The sequence below is a fragment of the Triplophysa rosa genome, linkage group LG20, assembly GCF_024868665.1.
Source record: "Triplophysa rosa linkage group LG20, Trosa_1v2, whole genome shotgun sequence".
In the NCBI taxonomy this organism is placed as follows: Eukaryota; Metazoa; Chordata; class Actinopteri; order Cypriniformes; family Nemacheilidae; genus Triplophysa; species Triplophysa rosa.
The window spans coordinates 17,295,280-17,307,919 of NC_079909.1; the positions used below are offsets into that span (position 1 = coordinate 17,295,280).

At 40.4% G+C, this 12,640-nt stretch overlaps 1 protein-coding gene across 1 annotated transcript in view; it reads right to left on the minus strand.

Moving 5' to 3' along the window:
- Positions 1-1,500: 1,500 nt before the first annotated feature.
- The window catches only part of sema3fb (sema domain, immunoglobulin domain (Ig), short basic domain, secreted, (semaphorin) 3Fb), a 55,803-nt gene continuing 44,663 nt past the window's right edge, over positions 1,501-12,640 (minus strand). The window contains exons 10-19 of the mRNA XM_057361993.1: positions 10,911-11,025; positions 8,005-8,074; positions 7,640-7,784; positions 7,241-7,463; positions 6,253-6,341; positions 5,951-5,992; positions 5,272-5,429; positions 4,494-4,561; positions 3,946-4,079; positions 1,501-3,740 (exon numbers count right to left, since the gene is read on the minus strand). Coding sequence (XP_057217976.1) covers positions 3,321-3,740; positions 3,946-4,079; positions 4,494-4,561; positions 5,272-5,429; positions 5,951-5,992; positions 6,253-6,341; positions 7,241-7,463; positions 7,640-7,784; positions 8,005-8,074; positions 10,911-11,025 — 1,464 coding nt within the window. The 3' untranslated portion in view covers positions 1,501-3,320. The remainder of the gene's footprint in view (positions 3,741-3,945; positions 4,080-4,493; positions 4,562-5,271; positions 5,430-5,950; positions 5,993-6,252; positions 6,342-7,240; positions 7,464-7,639; positions 7,785-8,004; positions 8,075-10,910; positions 11,026-12,640) is intronic.

Consider the following 12,640-nt stretch of genomic DNA (forward strand, 5'->3'; position numbering starts at 1 on the left):
AGTAGAAGATTTTTATTTTTTATTTTATCTAATTGCTTGGTTTTATTCTACATGCAAGTGTACAACGAATGGCCTATAAAACTTATTGCTTAGCGTGCAGTAGGGCAAGACCCAACCAATAGATTTGGCCAAGTTCGCCCTCTGCTGGTTGACATTATTTATTACACATGTGAGCCGTAAAGACGTAAAGAGCAAAATGAGAAACAAAATCAAAGAAGCAATGACGCAAGCTGTGATGAATACCTACAGATGCATTTCGGTCTCTTTGTTAATGTTTAATTGTCTACAGCTCTTAAGAAACCTTCAAACATGAATTACGTTAACATCTTTTTTTTGTCTGCACCAAACTTTAAGGGATTTAATATGACATCAGAGCCTGCTTACTGTATGTCCTGACCACAAAACATCAAATGTCTTATGAAGTTTCCCAGCAGTCAAGGTCCTCTACATTTCCTACTTTTCCATTTGACAACTGCGTCTTTATCTAAAGTCCTTTCTCAAAAGATCTGCACACTGTGGACGTTGTGATGGCATTGCTGGTAAGCTATAATCGGCCTCCACTGCGGCCCTGATTTCAGACAGATAAGACCAGTAAAAGTCTTTCCAGAACGATCGGGTTTCTTAAGATGTGCTAGTCCAAGCTTTTATTGCTACACTTCTACAAACATCTGCTTGGACAACATATCAACTAACAAAAGTTATTCTGGCCCTTTTACCGACAACTGATAAAACGTTTTTGAAACTGTTAACAAAAGTCTTTGTAACCGTGAATAAAGCCTTTCCAAAATAATGACAGCCTATGATGGCACGTTGAAAGGATGAGACCCCCCCACCTCCTCTTCTGATGGGCTGGGAAGATAAGCATGTGGGTTTTTCGAGCTATTCTGTCCTCAATGTGTTCTGCTATTCACTCTGATAATCGGCCATAACCCCAGTGGGTGAGAACAGGGAGCCATTACTGTCTGACAGGACTGTGCCCACCATTGGCACCGAGGCACCAGAAACAGCGAATAATAGGAGTCATCAGATAAGACAGAGACAGTAGATTGTCTGTTGAGGGGGACACACGCGTGACAAAAGAGCCTAGTGATGATGAAATGTGGGGGTAACAAGGTTCTTTTTCAGCCTGAATGTGATGCCCGCTGTGCTCGAGGAAGAACAATGCGGTGACAGGCAGACGCGCGGCGATTTCGACTGCGCATGACATTCCTGAACATCGCGGCCGCTGAGGAAACCGAATTCTTATTTCTCCTCACGATTTCTTCCTCTTAGTTGCTGGTTTGAGTTCCACAAAGTATAACTTTGTTCGTAAACATGCATTTAATCCCCCCAGAGGAACGATGACTAAAACAAACATCACGCGCTGCTCGTTTAAACGCAGCTAGGAGCCCTTTAAATACGAAAAAGGGATTTGATTGGCTGTCAATGCGTCATCGTTTATCAGATCGATAAAAATAAACAGTCGAAGAAAAAAGACCCCGATTAATAAAAAAAACAACAGCGGCATTACTATAAAATATAGAGCTTTAATTTATTAGTTAGCAACAGCGAGAGGGAAAAGAAAATCATTTACACAATTATCACAGTAACGTCACCTGTGCTTTTTAGTCTCAAACGGATGACAAAATAAAAGCACAAACATTTCTAAAGACACATCTTAAAAATACCAATAAATTGTACAACCATTTTCTCTCAATGTAAGACACTGCATTAATGGAAGAACTGGGGGTTAATCTGGTAAATTATTTCGCAGGGAACGTAACGATGCCATCATTGTCATTTTAATGTGAGGGGTTGCACTGTAAGCTGCCCCAGCCAACACTGACCTTACAATAAAATATAGGAACAGAAAGAACTGCAACATAGCCATCTTTAATTTTACGATACCACTACATAATCATGCACACAATGAAAAGCCAGCTTTCCCAAGACCTTGAGTAAACTCTGGCAAATGTTCTATACAGTGTGAACACATTTTGAAAATGAAATGTTGCTTGTTTCCCATTTCACCCCAAAAGCAGAAAAAAAAGAGTTTTTACTTTACCACAAACAAATCAATAAATTATGAAACACTTTACGAGGTTGTATTTATTAACAATAGTAGGATGACGCGTTGCATTAACTAACAATGAATAATCGTTTTTCAGCCTTTGTTCATCTTTAATGATGTTGGTTAATGCCGGCAATGGTTTTATTTAGTTAATTGTGCATTAACCAATATTAACAGATACAGCTTTGGATTTAAACATATAGGTCTATTAGTAATTGCTGAAATGAACAAGAACTAAGAATAATAAATACTGTGCATGTATTGTTCATTGTTAGTTCATGTTAACTACTTATTGTAAAGTGTTACCAAAATACTGTATAACAGTAATGAGAATCACCTCTGAAAATGAATAAAAAACGCCCAGCCAAGAAAAATTGCTTAGTTCTCATGAAAAATCCCTATAATGACCTACAACAGGTTACAGTCTTTATGGGGAAAAAACAAACATTTATTTTCTTTCCAGTTTGGGGGTGAAATGTGACTTTATATTTACCCAACTGTGAATTTATGACTTGTGACATCATGATGGGTTGGTTTGTGCTTTTAGTTTTTTCAAAATTGGCAAAGAAACAAACAAAAAGAAGCTTACTAAAAACCCTCAGCAGCACTTTTACATATCCAACTAAACATGTTAGAATCGGTTTAAATCGCAAATGACACCTTAACATTTGTGCAATGAAAACAGATGTGTGCATATAGTGACATCAGGGAAGACATTATGAGCTGGTGCTTCATTGAAATCAATGAGGGACCAGAATGCACTTGGAACTAGCGGTGAGGAGCGTTATGATGTCCCTTTTTCATGCCTCGCCTTTTCCAAATGTCTTTCTGTATATAGCCATATAGAGTCCAGTGGGCAACTTCTGCCCAGTCTCTCTTTCTTTACCCTTCTTCACCATCTCCGCTCAACTCAGTTCACAGTCTATGGAGTATTTATGTTAGTATACACAACAGTCATCAATGCCCGGAAGATGGAAATCGATTTTCTCTTTTGTTTTCTTGTTGTTGTGACAATACAAATATTACAATAATATTTGCCCGTTAGGTACTTATACACAAAGAGCATTCTTTTTTCCTATTTAAGTACAAAGAAATCCACAGAATGGTACTATATACAACCTACAATAAATACTGTGTATGATATCATCTTTATGTGTTAAAAGGGAATTCCAAAGTTGGGTTGATGGAAGTTTATATTTTCCTTTTCTTTTCTCCAGGATTCTTCTTTTTTTAGAAAGTCCTATAGGGGGCCGCATGTGGCAGACACCCCTCATGTTTCCTCTTCGTCCCCGTGATGTCTGCGATTCCTCGGCTTCTTTTGTTCCTTGAGCTCTTTCAGGTCTTTGGACTTGATGCCTCCTGTCAGCGGGTCTCCGTACTGCCAATAGTCCTGGCAGTACTGATTTATGAGGCCCATCTCGGGCTGACTAAGGATGGTCAGAAGGTCTTTGTACTGTCCGGAGCTGGGGGTCCAGGCGCTGGACTGGAGTGAAGACGCTGCTGGTCGGCCTGTTTCGACCAGTATGTTATTGACGGCCTGGTTGGTCAAAACCACCAGCTGAAGTTTGACCAAGGTGTGCTTGAAGTTCTTCTCCGTGGCTGTGCAGACGTAGATTCCAGAATCAGAGGTCTGCAGGGATCGGAGGAGCAAGCCCGGGTCTGTCTTTAAAACACGGCCATCGCTGCGAACCTAGAGAGAGAAAGCAGAACTATATGATTGCTCATGTCATGTGAAATCTCTTTAGAGTTGAACGAATGCATTTTGGGAAAAAAATATGTATTGGGTTTCCATACTGGGTTAATCCAGCTGTTGTCAAAAATTTACAAAAGGAACACGCCAACAGGTTACAAGTATTTGTCTGTCCCTATCATATATGTGTGTGTACTGTACTTGCCTCTCGTCTCCGGTCACTGTTGTCTCTATGGAGATGCCATTTAATGGCTGCGTGAGGAGATCTGGCCTGGCATTCCAGAAACGTGCTGCTGCCCTCCACCCCATACTGTACAGACTCCAGTGTGTTCTTATTGGCTGGAGAGAAAAAACAACACGCCATTCCTTACAGACATCAACACTGCACTACAGTGAGAATGAGATATGATGATGTACTATTATGACTAGTCGGTAGAATAAGAGAGCTGTCAATCAAAGTGCAAAAATATGTCACATACGCATGTAATTACATTACTATATTTGCTGTAGTAAAAATGAATGTCCTAGGTTAAATACATTAAAAATGTACGTATTGAAAGTTACATACAGTACACTGGAATAACATGCCTCCATTGTATATGCAAAGTCAATGTTTCATTTGTTTGTACAAACTGGAACGAGTTAAAATGACTTTCTGTGATAGTCAACACCAGTCTACAGATGCGGTCAATAAATCTTAAATTGTACCCGGAACATTCCGTAAATTGCCTGTATTGGAGACATTGGGCTTACAGTTGGAATTGTATCCTCTGCATTGCCGTATGGGGTTCCCGTACTTCACATCCTGCCGGCGACTGCGTCTATAAGACAGCCAACATACAAAACACTGTAAGACAAATTTATTCCACCTGTCTCTTGAGCAGACAAATATCAAAATACACTACACAGATGATTTTGGTAAATGAGATGCCCACTTATGTTTATATTTCGTCAAATAAGGATGAATATACCCCTTGCAGTCATCAGTGTCTGGTATCCTAAAAAAGTGGCTTGTGACCCAATAATGCCAGTAAGTAATCTAATGCAATACTCCGAAGTATTCTAGGATTTCAACTCTGTGGTAACTTTGGGAAAGCCCTATTTTGCTTCCTAATGAAGATGCTGTGAGATCTGTACAGAACCTGTTCATCCAGATGTGGATTACAGGAAGTGGACCGGCCAACACAAAGCTCTGACCTCAATTCCACTTATTAAAGATGTATTAACTGTGATGTGTAATCGCCAACATCAGTGCACAGCATGCCTAATGCTTCTGACTGCACGGAGGCAAAATCTACACAGTTACAACATCTGAAACGCAATATTCCCAGAGGTTTTTTGATTGTAAATAAGAATCAAATCAACGTAAATGCTCGTGATTTTGGAATGTGATTGTCTTTCAAGGAGCTAGAAGAATTTATAAAGCACCTGCTCAGAATCACACTAAAACATACAACGTTCTCTCACGGAACACAAAATGAAATATTAGTTAGAATAATGGCGGATTTAAATATATTATTTTAATATTTACCTCTTCTGAGAGGCTGAGTACCTAGAGCAGGAGGATCCGTCCCAGGCACAGTAAGGGTCCCGGGCCAGACAGCAGTCTGCACACGCCTCGCCATAAACATCACACCTGTGCAGAGCCAGGTGAGTCACGCCCACCTCAGACGCCACATACAGTTGTTGCTGCAATAAATCAAACATGGACTGTAATTCAGAATGACAAAAAATCATGTTACTCACTAAGAACTGCAATCCCTCCCTTTAGATTAACCGTAATTTAAGAATAAACATTTCAAGATGTTACATTCTTTCCAGCAAACCTCAAAATTCAACCCTACTGTATCGCTACAGTCATGAATTAAAGGTGCGAGCAGGTTTTTAAGATCAGCCGTTCCAAATCAGTTATTCTGGCAGTGCGCTGAGCTGAAATTATGACTTTGCAATGATGTCATACTGTAGCACATCTGCCAACGATCCTAATCATGATGAAAGGCAAAACTCAAATGAAATGTCACTTTTCCCCTAACCATCCATATAAATGTTATTCCCATATGAGAGGGGCGTATGAATTATGAGGGGCCATTTTTAGACAGTATAGCTCAACGTTGCCATAAACCTGTTTATTGTTACCCTTTACATGTATTCATGACTTTAGAAATATTCAATCCTATATAAACAAGTTATAGTGACAAGCCAATTCTTACCCGTTTTGAAGAAATCTTCATTGTTGTGATAGCAGTAGGTACCTGACAGAAAAACATGAAAATTCACTTTTTAAAAATGAGCCTCGCATGAACGACTAAAAACGCATATACAGGTAATGTACTGTACAGTTGATCGATCATCATCCCAAAAAAGAGCGGACAGGATCCCAACGCAAAGTTTTAGGGGTCCTGAAATGGTTTTCTAACATACTGTATAAAAATGATATTTCTTTATTTGTTTTTATCACTATGAATGGTGCCAAGTTTCCTCTCACTCCATTATTGCAAAGAGTTTCTCTCACCTTAAAGACCTCCACTTCCTCCAGGACAAGTTCTTCTGTCTGCTGATCATCTTTAGGCAGGACAATGACCTTTTGCACTGTACCTCTGTCTGTGGACCAATAGAAAGTCACATTAATAACCAAGTAAGAAACTCAAGTAAGAAACTCGTTAAACTTTTCAAGTGCAATGTTATGTTGACATCTTGACTTATTTTCAACTCTGACATCTTTTTGTCTCTAACATTTCCAGTTGTCGTGCATCTGTATAAAACTACAATTCTTTCACAAAGTCTAAAGAAGCTTCGCCTCCCCTTAAGCCAGTCTTTCATTACAACCCATTTACCTTTTCCAGCCTTCCTATTTTTCATCCAACCATCCCTTCCTTCCCCAATCCCTCTTTTGTCTGTTGTTTTCACAGCTTTTCACGGCACTCTCCTCTTTCAGTTCAGCTGTACCCTGTCAAACCGTGTCTCTGCTGAAATCGAGCACTCGACCGAAGGGCATGTTTGATTTAAGCGTGCCCACTGCATTCCTCTGTGAAATTTATTGCGACTGCAGCAGCACATCTACCCCGAGCTATGGATGCACTGTTGTTGCAAGTGTTGATATTTAAAATCCATTAGCTTCTCACACACAAACCAGAAAACCACGAATGAAAGAAAGGGTTAACTATGTGTGTCGAGTGAACCTTTTCGGGAGAAACGGAATACTTATTTGTGCTTGACAACCATAAGAAGCGTCAGATCTGTTTAACTCCTTTCTTATAATATTACATCAACTAAAAGGAACCAGACTATTTTTTCCTATCATGTTCCATTTCCAGAAATCTTAGCACCTTAATAAATATTTTCGAGAGCAGCAATTTTAAGTAGAAGGTAAGAGGACAGATCACGACCAACCCCCTCTGCCTTTACTTGATGAAATGCATCTTACTTGTACATTAGGTCCGAGTATAACAGGTTAAACAAATGTGCACAAATCTAAACACGAATGCGGTTTACAAACTCACCTGTCCCCAAGAAGAGCACTTCATAGCTTCCATCAGCAGCAGTCACCTGGTCCACAGCAATGGTGGTGAACTCATAGTCCACATTGGTCCTGACCACCAGGGGGCGCTTGTGCATTGGATACACCACGTTGTACATGGTGGGATGGTTCCTCATGAAGTTGATGACCTCGTCTGGGTAGTCTTTTGTGGACTTCATGCTGGGGGTGAATGTCCCACCGGGACACTAATGAAGATACAGCAAAAATAAAAGCATTAAGCAAAGGGGATGCTTCAAAGACAATCATCACTTCAAGGCAGGAGCGTCTTGTTTCGATCTTAATAACCAGGTTAATATTAACACATGAGCTTGCATTGACCAACAGTATTATTGTTATTTTGGTTTATAAAGTGGAAACTCACTGTTCCTGGACGGGGGTATGGGATTTTGCCAGTGTAGGCCACCCATTGATAATTGGGGCCTTCTTTGTGTGCAAAAGGTCCATTGAACACCATCCGAATGTCCGCCATGGAGTACATGCAAACAGCGGAGCCTTTGAATACAGAACTGAAAAGAGTACACGCACAAAAAATAAAAGAGGTGACGTTGCTATTGAAGCATTCTACTGAAAGTGATTTTCTTAACCGTTTAATGCGGCTTCACGGAGACTTTTTCGTGAGTTTTGTATGTCAGAAACAGTTAAAGGTAAACAACATCTTGAGTGTTTACACATAACTGAAGCAGGTTCCAGATGGCGAAGACACATTCGTGACGCATTCAAACTCACCCAGAAACAGAGAAGACTCCGTAGATGACCGGACTTTTAGTGTCCTGAGTGGGCTGTATATACACATCCCCTAAAACACACAAACAAAGAACGGCTCAGTTATAAAGCCGGAATGCTTTGCTAATATTTGCAGAGCCTAAATGAAACGCATCTACTGATTTGTTCCTCGTGTTTGTAAAACAAAACTTCCTGTGACTCATTGCATTTCCCCATCATCTCTGAAGCAGCGTAACATTTCTTTCCCTCTCGTTTCAATAACCGTCAAATTGTTCTCTGCAGCCAAAGGCTTTTATTGGACTTTACATGTTACAGGCGTACTAACGATTTCCTTTTAACCTTAAATCAGCAAATAACAACTCAGAACATAGATGTATGTATTCGGCACACACTTTTATCCAAAGTGCATTCTAGAAATGCATTTATTAGCATTACAAGACATTATGGCCCAATCCCAATTCTACCCCTTACCCCTACACTTTTTGGCACGTTCACGTGAAGGGGTAGGGGTGTCTCAATTCTCTTTTGGTTGGAGGGGTAGGGGTAAGGGGAAGGGCCAGATAGCCCTTCAAACGAAGATTTTTCGGGACCTCACTTCAAACGAACGGCTAAGAGAAATTTCCAACATGGCTGCTCACTCGAGCAAGCAGACCCAAATTTAAGTCATTTTTGCCATTAATAAGGTTTTTTATGACAATTGTTCATTTTATGTATGTTACATTCGATCTTGTGTTTGTATTTGCGGTGATGTTCTTTTAACGTTTGCAAAAAAAATCGCTAAAGTTTGCTAGGGGACAGCACAGATTGCACGGTATTAGAAAATATCTTTTTATGTCATATACCCGGTGCATCGGCGCATGTCCTCTGACGTAACGCTAGGAGCTAGCCACGACGTATGATGACATATACTAGTATAGTAGTGGTGTCCCATTTCTTAGCGGAAAATTTGTAACCCTTCCCCTTGCCACTTTGTTTCAAGGGGCAAGGGGTAGAAAATAGAATTGGGATTGGGCCTATGTGTCATTATCGTGGAACATGCTGAGCTAGCTTGCATAAACACGCATATAAGGATGTTTGTGTGTAGGGGAGTAAGCGAGCTTGTTTACGTGCCCGTAAAGTGCTCCTCAGGGACAACTCTGAGGATAACAATGATGAGGATGGCAAAACATATGGTTGCTGTTACCGCACACACACTCATACTGTACAACCTGACAACCTCCATATCTGAGTGTAGCTGTGTGTGCAAAGCAGGGCAGATAGTATGTGTTTGGATACAGATAAGATAGATTTATTAGACTCATGATTCTTTGCTTGTATTTGCCGGTCATACTCATTAACACTTGCAGTGGTGTATCAAAGCTGTAGTCCAGTGGTTAGCACATATGCCACGCTTTTACATTTTATTATTCAAAGTTTTTGTTCTATAGGTATTTATAATGACTTCATAAAGACATTGTAGATCTGAACTTATTCATCAGGATTTAATTGGATGGAACAAAATGAAGCAGCGATAGCATTGGACGGTACTATTTTGCCACACCCACGCAGCCATAATTACATTACAGCGGTTTTTCATGAAACAGAAGAAAGTTTATAAAAGATTGTGAAAGCAAGGATTTTACGCATTACATTTACGTTAACTTAAAGCTGAATGAACACATTCAATGCACAATGAATAAACTAGGGACAAGTAAATACTGTCACAATTAATTTCATGTAGTTTAGAACCAATTTTAATAATTAATTAATTAATATCAACCTACAGCATCATGTTTTTAAAGGAATAGTTCACCCCAAAATCACCCATTCATGTATACTGTACACTTTTAGTTGTGCTGAAAACAAATTAAGATATTTTAATGAAAGTCTGTAACTAAGCCGATTTGGGTCACCATTGACTCCCATAGTAGGACTACTATAGGAGTCAATGGTGACCCAAAACGTGTCTCTCTCTCTCTCTCTCTCTCTCTCTCTCTCTCTCTCATAAAAGCTTAATCCTGTTCATTAACAGACTGCCACAACTCGCAATGAACTACAGATTTACTACCCTATTAAAATACGTCGACATCCCTCCTTCAACATACACACACCCACCCAGCTAAATCCTAACCTCTCCGTTTGCCTGTATAAACATCCTTCCCACTAATAAAAGATCCAAACTTGTTTATAAGCACTAAGTGGCACTGCTCAGGAGCCCATATCGGCTCTCTTTCTATGAGGAACAGCAATAAATTCCATGCCGTGATCATAACCCGCTATTTCCCTACATCACTGGGGCCAATTATTCTGGAAATGACTTTAAGTGAAAGAGACCCTTAGGACCGTAATGAACCCAACATTCTGCAGTCCACCTCATCCATCCACAGGGCATGGCCTTCTCTCCGGACGACACCAGAACTCCCTGTAGCTCATGGCACATCTCCCACAACTAAACCATCTCCACCCCTCTCAAAAAGAGCCTTTTGTTCAGACTCAGAGAGGGGGGAATTCTTACAACAGGGTTCAAAATAAGCTATTATCCATCTCGGCATATGGAGAGAGTGTGATCCAGGTGCCATATGGCGAGAGGTTGAACGTGTCACCTGGTCCTGGACAGACGCATGCTCGGGGGCCCAGGATGTGGTGGGTTGCATGCGGTTTTGCAGAAGGGTGTGTGGGCGATGCTGGACGGGGTCATTGAAACCTGACTAAGCTGGAGTGGATCTTTCTCGTTCACACACTGCTCAAGTGATCCCCGCCTGGCCGCCGGCCAATGTAAACCATCCACTTAAATAGCCAAGATGAAGCCTTTCTAATGAAGACTCAATTTGCCGTTAAACGGGACGCTTACGTTTGACCAATGTCAGGCTTCATTTTTAAGATGACACGCTGAAGACAGAATACAGAGACAGAAAACCTAAGTGACTTACGGAGCTCGTCGAAATGCGTTTCAATCCCATCCACCCCCGGGACGGAGCAGATGAGACGGGCTTTCAGGAAGGTGCTCCACTTGTTGACCAAACAGCAGTGACCACCGTCATCTTTCTGTAAACACACATTGAGACACGTCGATTTAAAACAAAACCAAAGGCAGACGAAACAGTTTCGCAGTGAGCCCCTCCACAGGAGGAGAGAGACGAACGGCCAAGAAAAGTGAGCTGTTAATAGACTAATGGCACAGAATGTCTCATCTGATCCACACGATGCACTCATCTCCTCTGATGTCTAGCCAAATTCTTCAAAGAGAGGGTTTTGGGGTTTACGTACTGTCTGACTTCTTAAATCACAATTCATTAGTTTTTAAACTTTAAAGAACGTTTAACATTAGAAGAGACGGCAACAGCGGGGCCGCTTGCGGCAAACACTCGGCCACTCTTTAAACTTCACGAACCGTCAGCATTTCACATTTGATTTCATGACTCCTAATTATTCAAGTCAACGTGAAATTCGCAACCTATTTTGCTTCTGTAAAGCGACAAAGAATGTAACAGAACAGGGTCATGAAAAGTGGACATTCCGTAACCAATTGAACGAAATGAAAGTTTAAGAATAAGGGTTTGGTGACACCAGTTTAAACGGGAGAGTCGTTCAGTCGATTTTGATGAATTTCAAAACCAACACAAAATTCTTTCAAGTGACGTGTAAAGCGTGCAAAATTAAAGCGTTTCATGTATGGCAGCAAGAGTTGCGAGGATGTGGATGGTGACCAGATGGGTGCATTTCAGCCGGTTCTCCAGAGGGTGATCCATAAAGTCCGGAGAGCAGGGGGATGTTTACCACATGACCCCGACTCATAAACAAACACTTTGTCGGGGGGCACGCACGACGGATACACGCACAAACACAAAACATAATGCATAAACACAAAAAACCCACCCACACACAAAACGCATGCAATGACGTTTAATTTAACACTCACGCACACAAATAAACCACAATGTGGCCACACAAAGCTTAATGAACACATGCACCGACATACATACAAACCTATCAATACTTGTGGAAACACTACAATGAATGGTCCATTGTAATTTAAATGCTAGGCCACTTTTTGATAAATTTACATTCGTTCCATAATTAAACTCAATATTTTTAGTAAACACTGACCTGGACTGTTGCACAGCTGTATGATTTGACTTTATTTGACTGACTTGACTTTCATTTAGATTTTTAGACAGCTCTAGTCTCCATTCACTTTCAGTGTATGTGAAATAAATCTGCCTTATATTTCATTATGTATTTCCCAGACACAATCGCACCAAAAAGAGCTCAACTAACAAAGGCACACATTGCAAAAAACATGCACCAACCCATCCGCTCATACATACAAAACTATCTATACCTGTGAAAACACTACAATAATCGGTCGATTGTTGAAAAAAATACCACAGCTTTTTACTCACAATTTTCCTTTATTTTATATTAAAACCTTAGATTTTTTGTAAATATTGACCTGGACTGTTCCTCGCACAAAGCAGCTGTATTCCTTGACTTTTATTTTGCTTTTTTGTTCTTGACAGCTCCAGTCCCTATTCGCTTTCAGTGTATGGAACAGAAATCTGTCTTTCAATGCTTTTTGTCATGATGGGGAATAGAGAGTTCACCCAAAAATTTAAATCTAATCTTTTTAACCCTTTTAAGACACATTTGACATTTTAAG